The sequence below is a fragment of the Chlorocebus sabaeus genome, chromosome 24 (genome assembly GCF_047675955.1).
Source record: "Chlorocebus sabaeus isolate Y175 chromosome 24, mChlSab1.0.hap1, whole genome shotgun sequence".
Classification (NCBI taxonomy): domain Eukaryota; kingdom Metazoa; phylum Chordata; class Mammalia; order Primates; family Cercopithecidae; genus Chlorocebus; species Chlorocebus sabaeus.
Genome location: NC_132927.1, coordinates 15,849,120 through 15,869,812, shown reverse-complemented (window position 1 = coordinate 15,869,812; position 20,693 = coordinate 15,849,120). Strand labels below are relative to the sequence as shown.

Here is a 20,693-nt window from a genome sequence, read left to right as displayed (position 1 = left end):
CGTGACGACCTCTCGCAATAAGCCAGAGTACCGCCACCTCCATCTACGGAGCGCCAAAATTCACCGACTTACGGATGTGACTGGGCGCAGCGGCAGCCCTAAAGCGTAAGGGGCGCCAAGTGCTGGTTCCACCCCGCCCAGTGCCGCCCCGCCCCGCGGCCTGCGTGCGTCAGAGATCACGTGCCACGTCTCCCGTCCCTACAGGCAATCGGGCGCTCCCCTCTTCCGGAAGTCGCGCTGGTGCGCGCCGGACTCCTCCCACCTGCGGTGACGTCAAGCTCAGCTCCTACCACTTCTCTGTCTCCCCCGACTGGAGCAGGGAGGGCTGCTTTTCCCTTACAGTATGCCTTGAGGCTTCCGGGCCACTGAACTTTAGGAGGGAGGGCATTGCAGTTATTCAGTGTGCCAGCCTCGGACGCACGTGAGTAGAGTTTGAGAGGACAGAGGCTGGCTCCGGCAGGCCACGCCCGCAGAGGCCTTTCCCCCTCTCTACAACTTGTGCTCTAGTTGGTTCCGCCGAGACCCACGACGGTTCCGCCCCCTTCTTCCTTGTCATTGATGTTGTTGTTCTTGTCAGTGCCGCAGCCCCGACCGCCGGGAGCTCGAACCCGAGCCGGGGCCGCCCGGGTGGCGCGGTGGCGGCGGCGACGGCTGCAGCAGCTGCGACGGCTGCGGGGGCTGCTCCGGGTACTGCGGGGGCGGCCGGAAGCCGGCACCCGGCGACGGGGCCGGATGGCTCTGTGCGGGCAGGCGGCGGGCGCTGCGTCGCTGCCCAGCGAGCTGATCGTGCACATCTTCTCCTTTCTGCCGGCGCCCGACCGGCTGCGGGCCTCGGCCTCCTGCTCGCACTGGCGTGAGTGCCTCTTCTATCCGGCCCTCTGGCCCCAGCTCCGCATCTGCCTCCGCGTCTCTCCCGCGGAGCAGCCTCGGCTGGAATTCCTCATGCGCAAGTGCGGCTGGTTCGTGCGGGAGCTGCGTGTTGAATTCGCCGCGGAGAACTACCTGAGCGGCGGCGGCCCAGGAGACGGAGGTGGCGCGGACACCGGGACTGGAGGGGAGGAAGTCGAGGCCCTGCAGCTCTCTGCTCGTTGGCTGGAAGTGCTGCGCACCTACTTGGAGCTGGTGCTTTGCGTCCTGGTCAGCATCCGGAACAACAGGTAGGCATGTCGTGAGCCCCGCCCCGCCCTGTAACGGGGGTGGCTCCGTTCCCGCACCCCGACACAGATTCTGTGCGTAATACGCACCCGGCCAACTTCAGCGTTGCCTTCTTCAGTGACGGAGAGTGTTGGTTCTAACCAGGCGGTTTCCTTGAGCGGAGGGGCATAACGGGACTCATCATGATACTTTATAAACAGTGGTGGACTGGGTGTTTAACTGACACCACTTCTGTCGCCTTCTAAGCAGTCATTCATCCTCTCGGTGGCCGTGGGATGGAGCTGACAGGCGCCGTCATTTTTCATTTTATAGATGGGAGAGTTAAGGCTGGGAGGGTGAGGCTTGTGGGTGAGCCTTGGAAGAAACAAAACATATACATAACACGATTTGCTGACTCTGAATCTGTCTGTTAGAAATAGTTCATTGTGGGGGAACGAGTACTCATAGGACGCTGCCTAAAAGAAATTTTGTAACAGCCGTTTTCTTACCAGAAATAGTTTCGGCTAACTGAAGAAGGCCCGAAGAGAAGGAGGAGTGTTTGTTAAAGGGATTGGGGAAGAAGTTGATCTTCAGGGTTGAAAGACCCTCCCCATACACCCCCACACTCAACTTGTCCCCAGTAGTTCACTTAAAAGTAACAGTCGGGCGTAGGAGGGGGGCGGGCAGCGAGGGAGTTGGCCAGGGTCTGCAAAGGGTAAGCACATAACTCTTCTGGTTTTGCATCAGGACTTCCCTGTAATTCTGGAACCAACACCTTATGTTCTGACCCAGTATCCCTTCCAATCGTCATTTTTCTCCATCGCCACCTCCAAAACCCTATTAATTTAGATCTTCTGTATATGGATATTCTAAAGAACCTTACAGTAAAACTCTTATTAGAAGAAAGTTTAGAAGTTCACGAAAGGAGCACCTTACATAGTAAAAACACTTCAGCAGTTTCACATTCACTGTGTTATTTGAGCCTCTCAGTGACACTGTAAGGCAGGGCAATGATTAATATCTCTGTTTTATAGAAAGGAAACTGACTCTTTATAGGATCAAGTGATTTGCACATTGCTGTACGACATTGGTTTTCTCCAAAAGTGTGTCCTTTTGCAGTAAATATACTGAACATTATGTTGAACAAGGTTAAAAGCAGTCCCTGGTTTAATGCTAGGAGATATATATAGATATATAGATATATTATAAGGTTATATATATATATATGCACCATTATTCTGTGTCTTAATCCAGAAGTCAAGAGATAAGCATATAGCTCCAAGTCGTATCTGGGATATGGCTCCGTTATTCCAGTTGCCTGTGTGTGTTTCCCCAGCTTTTCACAAGACATTCCATTTCGTTACTTTGGTTTTATCTGGCAGGAGAGGCCACTGAAGCTAAAAACAGGTCTTGATTAGGTTAGAGACTTTCTCAGAGTTGAATGTATGGCTAGAGGACCAACTGACCTAAAAGTTGCAAAGTTTCAGTCAGTGAGCACTTACTAATGAGACCAAGGTTGAGGGTGAATTCAGTGAGTGAGTACCAATTAGATTTTTCTGTACTGAGATCAAATTGCATTTTTATGCAACCATCCAAACAATGTATGTGCCTTTGACCCAAGTAAGAACAAGCCTTGAGCAGTGTCTAGTTCCTTTTAAGTATTTTAATAACTGGTTGGTTGGATGGGTGGATAACACATAGGCAAAATGGAGGTATTTCACATCTTTGTAGCTTAATTCTCCTGTCCTTCTTTTCCTTACCCCTACAATTTTTATTAGCATCCCAATCTGCTTCTCTCTAAGGCCACTCATGCCTGCCCATCTGGGTCAGCTATCGCTTCTGTGCAAAAACATCACACCTGTCATCCCTAATTTTAAGGTTTGCTTGTCATCTCCTATTAGCATGGTGCTGTATGTCGTGCTGCTTTGGTAGCATATTCATTCTGTGTGTCTCAAATTAAAGTGTAGTGTAATTGCATGTTTGTACTAGTGATACATCAAAGGGTTTTTAAAAATTCTATTCATATGTTTGGAAATAAGTTAATCTCATCTTTATTGTTGAAAGTGTTTTGAGATACTCCAGTGATATTGGAAAAGTTAATATGAATATTAAATCCATAAATAGGACTAGTTTCCTTTAAATTTTAACAAATCTGAAAATGTTTTAAACCAGGTTGTTTATTCAGTGACTGGTAAAGCCTATTATTTCTTTCTGTAATCACTTAAACTATAGACTTGGGACATTTGACATTGCTCTTTATATTCTGAGTTAAATTTACAATGGTTTTGCTTTATGATCTCTGCCATTCTATAAGTAGAAAAGAGGGGGTGTGAATCATACCAGATCATAAGCATTCTGCTTCCAGGCTTTGTGCTGAATTCCTTTATACAGTTCATATAATTCAGACTGTTATTTTGTTTTGTTCCAGTTATTTTCATGTCCCTCAGGAAAATAACTAAAAGTATAAACTTGAATTGTGGGAACTTTTCAAGGGTATTGATCTTCAGAGAGGACAATTGGTGTTTTGTTTTGCTTGATTCCCGGGTTATATATGTACATGTATTCTCACAGTGATTATAGTTGCCATACCTGTATCTTAGGTTTTAGGAACAACTAATAAGGATAAAGAAGGTGCAGAAGTGCCTCTTTGAGGGTAAAACACAGTCCTTCACGTTTCAGAAATTCCTTCTCTACAGGGCATTAGGATACCTGTCTTCTTCATGAAAAGTAAGAACAGAAAGGTAGTAAGTACTCATTCAACTGTATTTTAGGTCACATAGCCTGAATTTCTTCTGCAGTCGTTCTATAAGAAATCGTACCTAGAAGTGCAAAACAACAAATCTATAAATGCATTTTTAGCATTTAAACCAGTTGTCAGGTTGAGTACTGCCTATTGAAATGCTGTATTTCAGACTCCTTAGGAAAAACGAGTTCATGGTGAGATTTATGATAATAGGTAATGGACTCAGTCACTAAAAATACCTGAACAGTAGCCACAGGCACATTATCTTCATCTGGTTTGTGCTTTTATGGGCTGTATAAATGTTTTACATAAACTCTTCTTGGGTGAAATGCTATTAGGGGGCAGTACTTTTTTTTTTTTTTTTTTTTTTTAAGAATTCGTGTTGTTGGCCAGGGGTGGTGACTCACACCTGTAATGCCAGCACTTTGGGAGGCCAAGGCGGGTGGATCACTTGAGGTCAGGAGTTCGAGACCAGCCTAGTCAACGTGGTAAAACCCCATCTCTATTAAAAATACAAAAATTAACCGAGTGTGGCGGTGCACACCTGTAATCCCAGCTACTCAGGAAGCTGAGGCAGTAGAATCGCTTGAACTCGGGAGGCGGAAGTTGCAGTGAGTGGAGATCGTGCTAGTGCACCCCATCCTGGGTGACAGAGCCAGACTCCATCTCAAAGAATAAAAAAAAAAAAAATGCATATTGTAACAGACCAGAGAAATTTTGTATAGGATTGATTTTCTTTTTAATATTGTGGGTATAGCTCTAACTGCTTGTATGTAAATTGACCATTTCACGACTCTGTCTGCTTATATACCCTGTAAGTAAAACAGGATCTATTAATAATGCTTAGATTTGGGTCTTGTTGATTTGGCATGTGCAGTGAAGGAGAATCTTACCTTTGTATTGTTTCCTACCAGGAAACAATAATAAAACCATTTAAAAATATTCTGAGACAGAATCTTGCTCTGTGACTCAGGATGGAGCAATCATGATCATAGCACGGAGCAATCATGATCATAGCTCACTGTAGCCTCAAATGCCTGGGCTCAAATGATCCCCCCCACCCCAGCCTCCCTAGTAGCTAGGACTACAGGCATGCACCACTATGCCTGACTGATATATATTTTTTTAATTTTGTGTAAAGACAGGGTCTCACTGTGTTGCCCAGGCTGGTCTGTAATGCCTGACCTCATATGATCATCCCACTTCTGCCTCCCAGATTACAGGTGTGATCCCCTGCGCCCTGCCTAAAAATGCATTTTAAAATGTTAAAAATTCTTTGGACATTTCAGATTACCAGCTAAGATGGTAGAAAATGCCTTGAAGGTATTATCTCCAACAATTTTTAGCCTTATTTTTCTTGAAATATTTCTCCTGTAGTAGCGTAATAAATATGTATAACAATGTTTCATTTCTGAGAGCTTACTTTGTTTCATTATTTACTTTAAAAAGCCGATTTACAGAATAAATATATTAAAATATACTGGCCCTGTGACCAATCTGCCCTGTTCAAGAATTAGTTTCCTGTAGCACTGCATTCCCAGCAGACTCCTTACCTAAAAACTGACAAAAAGTTTCCTTAGGGATAGCCTCAAAGTTATTGAGAAGGAAGGCTAAAGAAACTAACCTCCTGGAAGGCTGTTTTGAGAGGTTTTAGGACTTTTTATTCCACAGCTGTATTGGCAACTGATAGATGGAATAGGTTATAAAACTCAAGGGAAAAAAAAGTTAAAATTTTTTGACTGTGTTAAATGAGGGTGTTAAGCAACTTTTGAGTGGAATGATTAAACATCTCCATTTTAATTTGTTAGTTCTGAGGCAACCTTGGGAGAGTTCACCAAACTTGATAAGTTTATTTAGGAGCTAAAATGATTGTTGTAGAAAATCTATGGTTTTTTTCCTCCAATTATTGAGAGCGTACTATGTGCCAAGCAGGGAAGACATGCTTCCTGTTCTCATGGAGTCATTCTAAAGGAGGAAGAAAGAAAGAAACAAGTAGACAAAAGAAAGAAAGATTATTTTAGGTTGTGAAAATAAAATCTGAAAATAAAACAGAAGGATGTAATAGTGACTAGGGGACAACATTAGGTAAAGTGTCAGGGGAAACCTTTTTTGAGAAGGATATTTGAGCTGCAGCATGAATGACAAGAGTTGCCCATCTGAAGATCTGAGCAAATAGCATTCCACACACAAGAAACAGTAAGCACGAAGGTCTTTAGCCAGACAAATCTTTGGTCTGTTCGAGCAGTAGAAAAGAAAGTGTGAGAGGGCTGTGGCAAGTGAGGATGAAAAGGGTGCCATGATGAGTTCTGAGAAGCAGAAGGAAGGAATGATTGGGTTTAGGTAGGCTTATTTAATGAAGTTTGGAATATATTCTAAGGATAGAAGAAGTCACTGAAAAAAATTTTAAGGACAAGGATAATGTGATATCATTTGTATTTTAGGGCAATCACCCTGGCCATTTTATGAGCGACTTAAGGACCAAGAGAGAAAGTAGGGAGACAGGTTGGGAAGCTTTTGCTGTAATCTAAGCAAGAGATGATGGTAGCTTGAACTACAATGGAGACAGGAGAGATGAAAAAAAGCAGATGGCTTTTGGCAGTATAGCCCAGAGTACTTAACAGTTGGTTGTGAGTAGTAAGAGAAAAGGAAAAAACAATATTTTTTCATCATTTCTTTCTCACTCGATTTTCTTGTCCTTATTACTGTTAAAATTATCTTTTAATAGCATGTTAAATAACAACCTTAAGTGTTCGTTTTATTTAAATATATCTTTTGTGTGTAACCTTTGGGATTTGGGGATGGTAGTTAGATTGGGGGATGGTAATTCTTAGATGGAATTGTAAGTTCTGGGAAATAACTTCTGGTTAATGGGTCCTAATAAAGCTAATAAGGAATACTGTTGTAGGCCAGTGACTTATTTCTAGATTCTAATGTCATACTGTCAGATATGGCAGCCAGTAGCTACAGATAGCTATTTAAATTTTAAATAAATAAAATTAAAGATCCCATTAGTTGCACTAGCCACATTTCGAGTGCTCAATAGTCACATGTGGCTAGTGACTAGTATATTGTACAACATAGAACCCTTCCATGCATAGAAAACTCTACTGGACAACACATCTCTAAATTATTTGTGTTCATTTGATTTGGCTATGATCATTCATTAGCATTTGTGAGGAAAGGAAATAATGTTATTAAAAGAGTATAATGTGGATGTTAAAACATGATACTGAAAGTGGACTAAGAAGAATAGAACCAGCCTGAGATAATTTCATGCAATGATGGTGGATTATTTTAGCTTTTATTAATTTAAAAAAGGAAAAAAAAAAATGTCATGATCTCTTTTATGGCATTGGAAAAGATTTTAAGAGCATCTTTTTAAAGAACCATGTTCTTTTATGTTTCCATAACTTAATTCTTCTTAGCTGTAATAACTCTAAGGTGGCTGCAGTTTGCATTTTTCTATTGTTCCTATGTATTAAAGAAATAATTTTGGATCCTCTGGAATGAAAAGAAACTTACCAACATTTACTACCATAGATGAAGTTCCCCAATTCTGACCTACAGAAGAGAGAACAAGGTCATCAGGTCTGAAATCTCAAGCATTGGGTCACAATTGTGCTAAACAGTCCCAACAGGAGTCCGAGAAGAAGAATAAGACAATAAAAAATTGTGATGGTTGTTTAATTCATAAGGAAATTCTTGTGCAGCACAGAAAATAAGATACCTCGTTTCAGTGGAATTTTAATAAACATTTTTTTTGAGATAGAGTCTCACTGTCACCAGGCTAGAGTGCGGTGGCACGATCTCGGCTCACTTTCACCTCCCACTCCCAGGTTGAAGTGATTCTCCTGCCTCAGCCTCCCAAGTGGCGGGGATTACAGGCACGCGCCACCACCCCCAGCTAATTTTTGTATTTTTAGTAGGGATGGGGTTTCACCATATTGGCCAGGATGGTCTCTTATCTCCCGAACTCATGATCCGCCTGCCTTGGCCTCCCAAAGAGCTGGGATTACAAGCCTGAGTCACCACACCCAGTTTTAACATACAGACTTAAGTTGTTTCTGTTTTCTGTTTCTACAGCTAATTTGACTTAGCTATATTAACTCTAATATAAGGTAGCTGCATTTTGCGGTTTTCCACTGGTACTATATACTACATCAAAGAAATAATTGAGAATGGGATTTTTAGTTTTCTGGGAAAATATATTGTTTTAGAGGGATTCCTAATGTATAATGTAACTGAAAACTGGTCTGCCCCCTAAATTTGTGATGTGTGAGATGTAGCTAAATAGACTAATTTTTGTTGTGAACTAAGGTAAATATACTATTCAACAAATATTTTTGAATGCCAGACCCTGTTTTAGTATTTGGAAATATAGCAATAATCAAAAGGCCCTGCCATCATAGAGCTTTTTCTTATGGAAAAGAAGACAGAAAACACATTAAGTGAAATTATAGTATCTCAGTTGGTAATATATGCTACGAAGAAATATAAAGCAGTGAAGGGAGATGGGAATGGTGGACTTAGGAATGTTGCTATTTAAAATAGGGAAGTTAAAGAGGGTCTCAACTGCTGAAGTGGTATTTGAAGGTAGGGAGGGAGCAAGCCGTGTGTCTCTTTGGGGCAAGTGATTCCAGACAGAAGTAGCACTAAGTGGAGTAGCTCTGTAGTGCAAGTACGACCGGCATGTTTTAAAGACAGCATGGTGAAAACCATTATCCTAAGCTAACACAGAAACAGAAAACCAAATACCGCACGTTCTCACTTACAAGTAGGAGCTAAACACTGAGTACACATAGTTATAAAAATAGGAACGTTAGACACTAGGGAATACAGGAGTGGAGAGGGAGGCAGCAGGGTAACAGTTGGATACTATGCTCACTACCTGGATGATGGATTCATTTTTACCTCAGACCTCAGCATTACACAATATACCTTTGTAACAAACCTGTACATGTACCCCCTGATTCTAAAATAAAAGTTGTTGTAATTTTTTTAAGAGAAATAGAACATTGCTAGAGCCCTAGAAGTTCCCTTTGTGCCCCCTACCAGTTACCACTCCCTTACCTCAAAGGTAGCCATTATCCTGACGTCTAACACTGTGGGTTAGTTTTACCTCTTTTTGGACTTCATATAAGTGAGATTATACAGTATGTTATCTTTAGAGTCTGACCTCTTTTGCTCAATGTTGTCTGTCTGAGACCTCAAAATAATAGTTGTTCATTAATTTTTATTGATGAGTAGACCATAATTTATTGTATTGCTGATGGACATATGAATTGTTCCCAGTTTTTGTATTTAAGGATCATTGCTGCTATCTATATACATACTTGTGCACTTCTTTTTAGTGCATTAATGTAGTCATTCATATTGGACTTATACCTAGGAATGAAATTTCTGGATCATAACATATACATATGCTCAGCTTTAGTAGAAATAACCAAAAAACGTTTCAAAATGAGTTGTCTATTTGATACTCTCATCAGTAATATATATGAGTTCCAGTTTTTCCAGTCTTGCTAACGTGTTAGCAAGTGTCAGTGTTTTTACTTTCAAGTGTATTACATTGTACTTTTAATTTGTATTTTTCCGATAACTTTTTATATGTCCTAAATGAGTCCTTTGATAGCTGTAGTTATTACAAAATTCTCTCTTTAATTATATTAAGCTTTTTTTTTTTTTTTTTTTTTTTTTTTGAGATGGCGTCTCACTCTGTCACCCAGGCTGGAGTGCAATGGTGTGGTCTCGGCTCACTGCAACCTCCGCTTCCCAGGTTTAAGCAATTCTCCTGCCTCAGCCTCCCAAGTAACTGGGACTGTAGGCACGTGCCACCACACCCAGCTAATTTCTGTATTTTTAGTGGAGACAGGGTTTCACTATGTTGGCCAGGCTGGTCTCAAACTCCTGACCTTGTGGTCCACCCGCCTCAACTTCCCAAAGTGCTAGGATTACAGGCGTGAGCCACCACGCCAAGCCTTAAGCATTTTTTAATATTTAGAAGTTCTTAATTTTAAAAATTCTAGTTTATCATTTTGTTCCTTTATTGGTAGAGATTTTTATGTTCTATTGAAACAAAAACTTTGTTAGAAAAAAATCTGCAAAGTCAAAAAGATATTCTCTTATGTCACCATTTAGAAGCTTTATTGTTTTACACTCTATCTGGTAATAAATCTTATGAAGGGTGAAAAAAGAAAAAGACACAGCACGGAAAGCAATGAAATATCGAAGAGGTCAGCCAGGTAAGGGGGAAGGTGATATGGAAATCTGTAGGTATTTGTGAGACTCTTGTAAGGACTTTGACTTATACTCTTAGATGAGGTGCCATCAGAGGATTTTGAGCCAAGACAGTGATGTGATCTGACATTTCAAAAGGATCAGTCTGTCTGTAATGTGTTAGGAATAGCTTGTAGTAGGGCAAGGGTGGAAGCAATAAGCAGAGTTAGGAGATTGTTGCAGTAATCCAGGCAAGAAGTAATGGTTGCTTAGACCAGAGTGTGAGCAACAGAAATGATGAGTAGTCTGATTCTGTACTTACTTTGTTTTTTGTTTTATTGTTTTATTGGAGATAGAGTCTAGCTCTGTCACCCAGGCTGGAACACAGTGGCGCAGTATTGGCTCACTGCAACCTCCGCCTCCCGGGTTCAAGCAACTCTCCTGCCTCAGTCTCCTGAGTAGCTGAGACTACAGGCGCATGTTGCCAAGGCTGACTAATTTTTGTGTTTTTAGTAAAGACGGAGTTTCACCATGTTGCCCAGGGTGATCTGGAACTCCTGAGCTCAGGCAATCCACCTGCCTCAGCCTCGCGAAGTGCGGAGATTACAGGCGTGAGCCCCTGTGCCTGGTCTGTATTTATTTTTAGCTGGAGGTTTTCTAGCAGTGGAATAAAGTACAAAAAGTTAGATATGATGTTCTAACATTACAATGCCCTTCTAGTTGCTTTCCCTAAATACATCTAAAAATATTTTTCTGCTTTTTGGTTGTTCTTACTCGTGTGTGTTTGTGTGTGAGAGAGAGAGAGATTTGTACTCAAAAAAAAGCTAGGGTTTAGATACAGTTTATTATCTGAAAACATAACTTACTTTGGTGTTTAACTCCTTTACCACCAAGCACTTGTACAGCAGTGCTCTGTTCATATCGTGTTATATAAATTTGGCTTAGTCTGTGTAATTACCCCCAGAAACTTCCTGGTCTTCGTTACTGTGGTCACCTGAAATTTTCATTTTTCTTCTTTTTTCTCTTTCACGTTTCTGCTTCGTATAAACTCATTACTCCCTGAAATTTGCCTAGGTCTAACCTTCATATGAGCTGTGGACTCATATGAAGTCCATATGTGGTAGGGCTGAGCAGAAAGGAAGAAGCCAGTGGTATTCCCTATGTGGATTTTTTCCTCTCCTTGCATCCAAATCAGTGGTCTAATCACCTGTGACACTAGACCAAGGTAATTATGTTTTTCCATGCAGATGCGCATCACGTGTACTCCTTAAGTTGAACAAAAAAAAGGGAGGAAATCAGGGCCAGAGTTGGGCTACCTTTTAATCTGGTTTGTTATTCAACTGTTGCTGGTAACTTCAAAAATGAAACCTACTTTTCAAAACCTCAAAAGGACAATTTTTGTTCAAGGAAAAGAAGAGGAAACATAGTAACCTGAGGCAAGAGTCTTTGATCTTAACCCCACCTTCTCAAGCCACCCACCTTCATACCGATGTCCTATTAGAATCCACACATAGACCACAGGAGTCATCACCAGAGTCACAGGGCTGGGTAATGCCCATTCATAGTGCCATGCTTCAGAGGGCTGAGTGGATGTGTTCTTGACATCCCCTAAAATCCTAAGCTAGCTTTCCTATATTAACAGCAGTATTCAGCAACTCTAGGAGTTAGGCTTCTTTATTATTTCTATTTTACAGATGGTGAAACTGAAGCACAGAGTAATTAAGTGAAATTATTAGGGTCACACAAATAGAGAAGTGACTGCCTTGTTTTCTAATTTTACTTGTGAAATTTTTAAGACACACAAAAACTAGACACATGAACCCCCATTAATACCATCACTCAGATTCAGTAATTTGAAGATTTTACCACGTTTGCTTGCTTGCCTTTTTTTTTTTTTTTTAAGACAGAATTTCGCTCTGTTCCCCAGACTGGAGTACAGTGGTGCAGTCTCGGCTCACTGCAAGCTCTACCTCCTGGGTTCACACCATTCTCCTGCCTCAGCCTCCTGAGTAGCTGGGACTACAGGCACCTGCCACCATGCCCAGCTAATTTTTTGTATTTTCATTAGAGACAGAGTTTCACTGTGTTAGCCAGGTTGGTCTCGATCTCCTGACCTCGTGATCCGCCCGCCTCGGCCTCCCGAAGTGCTGGGATTACAGGCGTGAGCCACGGCGCCCAGCCGCTTTCTTGTTTACTGAAGTATTTTAAAGCAAATCCCAGATATCATTGCCATTTTACCTTACTAAAGTATGCAGGTCTGAAAATTATGTCCATTCTATGTAATGGACATTTCTACAATACCATTGATACCTTAACAGGGTTATCAGTAATTCCTTGGTATCATCTAATTTTTAAAAACAAGCTTGTTTTTAAAACCTTTATTTCTATTCCAAGAATCCAATAAGCCCACAGATATTTAGAACTTAACCACCATAACTTTTCATGTCATTGGCACACAATATGCATATTTTAGTAAATAAATAAGCAAATTGTAGGAGAGCGGTGTGTAGGCTGTTTCTAAGTTGTAAGTGCTTAAGGATGTGCTTTAGCTCTAGATCTGGAACTCATTAAAATACTGTTAAAGAAGGACAAAATTAAGTAGAAGAAAATCATTCTCTTTTGATGATAGTATATGGCCTTTTGCATGCTTTAGAAAGATTATCAAGCACTGTTTATGACTTTGTGATATTTCAGAACACATTTTAGGATTTACATAGGGACTAGTAAATAGGTTATATCCTATCAGTATTACCATGGGAATCAAAGTACGTTGAAGAAACTTTCTAGCCAACTATAATATTTTTCCAGTGTTTTTTGTTACATGTCTTTTTAAGCAAGCGTTATTTGTGACATTCTGCAGGAAATAACCCTGTTGATTTCTTTAGTTCACTTGCTATTCAACAATAAATAAATGAATGAGTAAATAAATTAAACCCAGGTTACTGAGTTCACCTTAATTAAAAGGATTATGTAGCACAATTCCCTTATTTATTACTGGTATAGTCTCCTGGCCCCAAAATGAGGCATCTATTTATTACCACAGCCTAGTAGGTTCTGTTCCAGTATTGCTGCCTAGATGTTCTTTTCAGTCTCTATTTTACCATCTGAAACAGTGAGCCACTTGGAGGCTACATGCAGTTTTCTTGGCTTTACCATGTGGTCTGTAATCTAGTTTCAACACCATACGTTTGAAAGCTGCCCTTGAGTTGTCATTTTTTTTGTTTTTTCTAACTTTTAAATTATTATTTTTTCCATAGCACTTAATAAATTTTCATTTGAATTGAAAAATAAGTACGTAAAAGTGTTTTTTGCAAATGTTCATCCTATACTGCTCTAAAATATGTGAGTTATAATTTTTCCTATCACTTGAATAAAACCATTGTATTCAAGCACCTGGTTTAATTATAAGAAGCATCACTAAGTGGAAATTAAAACCTCAGTTCTCTACCTTGCTGTACTTCAACTAGTGTTGTAGTCTGAAACAGGTCACTTCCATTTCTTTGTCTACAACAGGAGAGGAATGAATTTGATAATCCCACAAATCTTCTGGCTTTAAAAGTACATCTCTCATTACATATGTAGGAAAAGTTTGTGCATGTGTTGTGTACCATATTGTAAAGGGATTATTACCATTTTGTTGCTGCAATTAGAATTTTTTTCAGTTTCCTTTGAATGGCATATTTCTTTTTTTTTTTTTTTTTTTTTTTTGAGACAGAGTCTCACTCTGTCGCCCGGGCTGGAGTGCAGTGGCCAGATCTCAGCTCACTGCAAGCTCCGCCTCCCAGGTTTACGCCATTCTCCTGCCTCAGCCTCCCGAGTAGCTGGGACTACAGGCGCCCGCCACCTCGCCTGGCTATTTTTTTGTATTTTCTAGTAGAGACGGGGTTTCACCGTGTTAGCCAGGATGGTCTCGATCTCCTGACCTCATGATCCGCGCTTCTCGGCCTCCCAAAGTGCTGGGATTACAGGCTTGAGCCACCGCGCCCGGCCTGAATGGCATATTTCTAACACTGCTAGAACATTTTTAAATTATTGTATTGCTGGAACTATTCCAGAGAGAATCTTTACATTAACTTGTTAAGTTTTACTGTAATGCAGTTTGTTAATTTTTTTTAATGATTTTAAAGTAAATTAAGTTCTTATGAACTTAGAGGCTCTGTAAATCAAATTTAACATTTTTTTCTGAATTCTTAAGTAATATGTGCTTATAATAATAGAAGTCTTGAAAATTAGAAAGAAAAAAAAAGTCCACCAGATATGATCACTGGTAAAATGTGATGCATCCTTCTAAAAAATTGGAATAACAGTCTGTGTATGGTTTTATTCCTTTTTTCATTGATTAGATCATGCAATTTTTCACATAATTAAAAATCCTGTCATGAGGGCAAGATGACAGAGGGTAGGAAGTCCTAGCCTTTGCTCTCCCATAGAAACATCAAGATAACAATACTTGGGCCAGGCATGGTGGCTCACACCTATAATCCCAGCACTTTGGGAGGCCAAGGCAGGTGGATCACGAGGTCAGGAGTTCAAGACCAGCCTGGCCAACTTGGTGAAACCCCATTTCTACTAAAAGTACAAAAATTAGCCGGGCATAGTGGTGCATGCCTGTAGTCCCAGCTACTTGGGAGGCTGAGGCAGGAGAATTGCTTGAACCCGGGATGTGGAGGTTACAGTGAGCCAGGGTCGTGCCATTGCACTCCAGCCTGGGCAACAGAGCAAGACTCCGTTTCAAAAAAATAAATAACAACACTCCTACTAAAATATCTTTATAAGAAATGCAGAATCTAGTTAATAAGTTGTAGCACCCCAGCCACATACATAACAAAATCCACACCATGATAGGTAAGGAGAGCAAATTCACTTTGCCCACATCAGCTTCTCCCCCAGACTGGCTTAGTTCAGAGCCAAGAGGATCACCCATGACTTCTCCCACATTGGGAAAGGAAAGAATGGAGCGTGCACTTGGCCATCTGGCCTCCTGGCATCTTAGTGCATCCCTGCCAATTTCTGTCTCACCTCATATCCAGTGCTGAAAAACTGATAGTACCCAGATGCCTGGAACAACTGAGAACAAAAGAAGGGTGAATGGCCTCCTACAGCTGGCACTGTTCTGCAAGATTGGGAAAAGGCTCAGAACAGAGTCTTTCCCTTTAGGAGGGAAATGAAGGGAGCCTTGTCTCTAGCCTTTCAGTATGGTACACAAAGGGCTGGTTTCAATCTCAGTTCATGCCACGTACTAAAGGACTGTTGGAGCCTGGATGCCTGTGACAGCTAGGAATAAAGGGAAATGGGTGGGTGCCCCCTACAGCAAACAGTACTCTGTGAGACTGGAAAAAGTACTCTTTCTTCAAAGTCACAGACAACCATGCAGCCATACAATAAACATGGAAAATCAAGAAAACATGACACAATCTAAGGAAGAAAATAATTCTTTAGTAACCAATTTTAAAAAAAAAAGTGGATGTATTAATTACCTACAAAGAATTTACATTAATCCTGTTAAAGAAGCTCACTGAGTTACATGAAAACACTGGTAGGAAACTAAATGAAATCAGGAAAAGAATACATGAGCAAAGTAAGGATGTTAACAAAGAAACAATTAAAAAGAAACAAATACTGGTGCTGAAGAATACAGTAACTGAACCGAAAAATTCACTACAGGAGTTCAACAAGCAGCTGACTTGATCAAGAGGAAGAAAGAATCAGTGAACTTGAAAACAGGTCATTTGAAATTATCAAGTTAGCGGAGCAAAATAAAAAGAATGAAAAGGAGCGAAGCTATGGAACTCAATCAAGCAAAGATAAGCAGTGGACGTCACAGAAGTAGAAAAGGAGCAGACAGCTGTTTAAGAAACAATGAGTGAAAATTTCCGAAATCTGGTGAGGGAAATGTGAAGGTCAAAGAATACCAAACAGGATGAACCCAAAATGGTCTACACCAACACATATTATAATCAAATTGTCAAAAATCAAAGACAAAAAGTAAGTGAGATAAGTGCTGAAAGAAAAAAAAAAAACTGTCAACCAAAAATAGTATGCCCAGCAAAGCTATCCCTCAAAAATGGAGAGAAAGATTTTACCAGATAAACAAAAGCTAAAGGAGTTTATCATTACTAGAACTGCATTACAAGAAATACCAATGGGAGTTCTTCAATATGAAACAAAGGGACAATAAATAACACAAAGCACATGACAGTAAAAAACTCACTAGTGAATATATAAACAAATAGAGAATAATGTTGTACTACTGGTTAATAAATCACCATAACTCTGGTATAAATGTTAAAAGCCAACAGGATTAGGCTGGACACCATGGCTCACACCTGTAATCCCAGCACTTTGGGAGACCAAAGCAGGCGAATCACCTAAGGTCAGGAGTTCAAGACCAGCCTGGCCAACATAATGAAACCTTGTCTCTACTAAAAATACAAAAAGTGGTCGGGCATGGTAGCGGGTACCTGTAAACCCAGCTACTTGGGAGACTGAGGCAGGAGAATCACTTGAACCTGGGAGGCAGAGGTTGCAGTGAGCCGAGATCATGCCACTGCACTCCAGCCTGGGCAACAGAGCAAGACTCTGTCTCAAAAAAAGAAAAAGCCAACAGTATGAAGAATAACTCCAATAATTAATTGGTGGATATGTAATATTAAAATATGTAAATTAGAACATCAGTAGCAAAGTATGCAGGAGTAAATAGGTACAGTTTTTGCATACAATTATATTGTTATCTTAAAATGCACTATTATATATATAAGATCATTTATGTAAGCTGCATGGTAATCATAAAGCAAAAACGTACAGGCATACCTTGTTTTATTATGCTTCACTTTATTGCACTTCACAGGTATTGTGTTTTTTGTTTTTTACAAATTAAGGTTGTGGCAACCCTGCATCAAGCAACTATATTGGCACCATTTGTCCAGTATCATGTGCTCACATTGTGTTCCTTATTATACCTTTGTTGTTGTTGTTGTTGTCGTCATCGTCGTCATTTTTTAGAAACAGTGTCTTGCTCTGACACCCAGGCTGGAGTGCAGTGGCATGATCATGGCTAATGGCAACCTCAACTCCTGGGCTAAAGAGATCCTCACCTTGGCTTCCCAGAGTGCTTGGATTACAGGTGTAAGCCACCACACTGAGCCCACTCTTGTTATATCTGATGTGATCTGTTGTCAGTAATCTTTGATGTTACTATTGTAATCATTTTGGCACCCCACGAACCACACCTATAGAAAATATCTTATTTAATTATAAATTTTGTGTGTGTTCTGACTACTGACTGGCCCTTCCCCCATTTCTTGCCCTCACATTGAGCCACCGAAATCCCTAAGACAATAATATTGAAATTAGGCCAATTGGCCATTCACAGTTGCCCACACCTGTAATCTCAGCAGCAGGAAGATCAGTGGAGCACAGGAGTTCAAGACCAGCCTGCGGAACATAGACCCCCATCCCTACATAATATTTTAAAATTAGCTGGGCATAGTGGTGTGCACCTGTGTTCCCATCTACTTGGGAGGCTGAGGTGGGAAGATCACTTGAACCTGGGAAATCAGGGCTGCAGTGAGCTGTGATTACACCACTGCACTGCAGCCTGGGCAACAGAGCAAGACCCTGTCTCAGAAAAGAAAGAAAAAATTAGGCCTATTAGTAACTCTACAATGACCTCTAATTGCTAAGTGAAAGGAAGAGTCCCACGTCTCTCACTCCAAGTCAAAAGCTAGAAATGATAAAGCTTCATAAGGAAGGCATTTCAGGAGCCCAGATAGGCCAAAAACTAGGCCTCTTGTACCAAACAGGCAAGTTGTGAATGCAAAGAAAAAGTTTTGAAAGAAAGTCTAAGTGCTACTCCATCTATCACATGAGTGATAAGAAACGGAAATGGCCTTATTGCTGATAAAGTTTTGGTGGTCTGGATAGAAGATGAAACTAGCCACAACATTCCCTTAATCCAAAGTCTAATCCAGAGCAAGCCTCTAATGCTGTTCAAGTCTATGAAGGCTGAGAGGTAAGGAAGCTGCAGGAGAAAAAGCTTGAAACTACTAGAGGTTGGTTCATGAGGTTTAAAGAAAAAAGTTATCTCCATAAAAATGTAAGCTGAGTCAGCAGGTGCTGTCATGGAAGCTGCAGAAGATCTAGCTAAGGTCATTGATGAATGTGGTTACAGTAAACAACAGATTTTTCAGTGTAGATAAAACAGCCTTCTATTGCAAGAAGATACCATCTAGGACTTTGATAGCTAGAGACAAGCCAATACCTGACTTTAAAGCGTCAAAAGACAGGCTGACTCTCATTAGAGGTTAATGTATCTGGTCACTTTAAGTTGAAGCCAATGCTCATTTGCTATTCTAAAAATCCTAAGGCCCTTAAGAATTATGCTAAATCTACTCTGCCTGTGCTCCATAAGTGGAACAACAAAGCATGGATGATAGCACATCTGTATACAGCATAATTTACTGACTACTTTAAGCCCACTGTGGAGAGGTACTGCTTACAAAAAGGTTCCTTTTGAAATTACATCTCATTGACAATGTACATGGTCACTCAAGAGCTCTGATGCAGATGAACCAGGAGATTCATGTTGTTTTCATGCTTGTGAACACAACATCTGTTCTTCAGTCCATGGATCCAAGAGTAATTTTGACTTTCAAGTCTTATTATTTAAGGAATACATTTTATAAGATTATAGCTGCCATAGATAGTGATTTCTCTGGTAGATTTCGGAAAAGTAAACTGAGGATTCACCCATTCTAGATGCCATTCAGAACATTCATGATTCATAGGAGGAGATCAAAATATCAACATTAACAGGACTTTGTAAGAGGTTGAATTCCAGCACTCATGGATCATTTGAGGGGTTCAAGACTTCAGTGGAGGAAGTCACTGTAGATGTGGTAAAAACTGCAAGAGAACTAGAATTGGAAGTGGAGCCTGAAGGTTTGACTGAATTGCTGCAATCTCATCATAAAACTGGAATGCATGAGAAGTTGCTTTTTGTGTATGAACAAAGAAAGTGGTTTTTGAGATTAGAATCTGCTTCTAATGAAGATGCTGTGAATGTTGTTGAAATTATAACAACAAAGGCTTTAAGAATATTCCATAAACTGAGCTGATACAGTAGCAGCAGAGTTTAAGGGGATGGAGTCCAATTGTAAAAACAATCTCTACTGTGGATAAAAAGCTATTAAGCAGCATAGCATGCTACAGAGGATCTTTCATGAAAGGAAGAGTCAACAGATACAACTTCATTGTCTTATTTTAAGAAATTGCCAGTCACTCCAACCTTCAACTATCACCCTGATCAGTGAGTAGCCATCCGATATTGGGGCAAGACATTCTACCAGCCAAAGATTACAACTAGCTGAAGACTCAGGTGATTGTTAGCATCTTTTAGCAATAAAGTATTTTTTAGTTAAGGTATGTATATTGCTTTTTAATTTGAAAAACAAAAAATTATTTGACTTTCTTTATTTCAATATTCACTTTATCGCAGTGGTCTGGAAGTGAACCTGCAATATCTCCAAGTTATGCCTGTAGTAGATACACAAAAGATAAATACATAGCACTACAAAAAAATCATCAAATCACAAAGGAAGATAGCAAGAGAAGAAAGGAATGAAAGAACTACAAACAAAATGACAATAGTAAGTCTTTACCTATTATTACTTTAAATATAAATGGATTAAATTCCATCATCAAAAGTCATTGAGTGGCTGAATGAATTAAAAAACAGTAACCCACCATGTGCTGGGTATATAAGTTATATACTTATATCTTAGAAAATAGACTTTAAGTCAGAAACTGACACAAGAGACAAGGTCATTATAGAATGATAGGGTCAGTCAGGAAGACATAACAATTATAAATATATATGCATCCAGTATCGGGGCACCTAAATACGTAAAGCAAATATTAACATACCTGAAGGGAAAAACAAACAACAATATAATAATAAAAGAAGACATCAAGACACCACTCTCAACAATGGATAAATCATTTAGACAGAATATCAGTGAGGAAACACTGGATTTTAACCAAACTATGGGCCAAATGGACCTAACAGATACATACAGAACATTCCATCCAACAACAGCAGAATACACGTTCTTCTCAAGCACACATGGAACATTCTCCAAGATAAATCACATGTTAGGCTACAAAACAAGTCTTAATAAATTTAAGATTGAAATCATGTCAGATATCTTTTCTGACCACAATAATATAAAACTAGAAATCAATAAAAGGAGGAAAATTTACAAATACGTGGAAATGGAAGTCAATAAATATTAAAAGGGAAGTCATATAGATTGATATGTTAATATCTAATTAATATATAATTGATAATATCAATATACTAATTAATATATAATTGATCTATTAATAATAATTGATATATTAATATCAATATAATATTAAAAGGGAAGTCAAGGCCGGATGCCAGTGGCTCATGCCTGTAATCTCAGCACTTTGAAAGGTGAAGGTCAAGAGATCGAGACCATCCTGGCCAAACATTGTGAAACCCCGTCTCTACTAAAAATGCAAAAATTATCTGTACATGGTGGCGTACACCTGTAGTCCCAGCTACTCGGGAGGCTGA

General features: G+C 40.0%; 1 protein-coding gene across 1 annotated transcript in view; it reads left to right on the top strand.

Annotated features, from left to right (window-relative positions):
• Positions 1-225: 225 nt before the first annotated feature.
• Positions 226-20,693, top strand: part of FBXO33 (F-box protein 33) — a 32,294-nt gene continuing 11,826 nt past the window's right edge. The window contains exon 1 of the mRNA XM_007986562.3: positions 226-1,157. Within this exon, the coding sequence (XP_007984753.1) occupies positions 559-1,157 (599 nt within the window). The 5' untranslated portion in view covers positions 226-558. The remainder of the gene's footprint in view (positions 1,158-20,693) is intronic.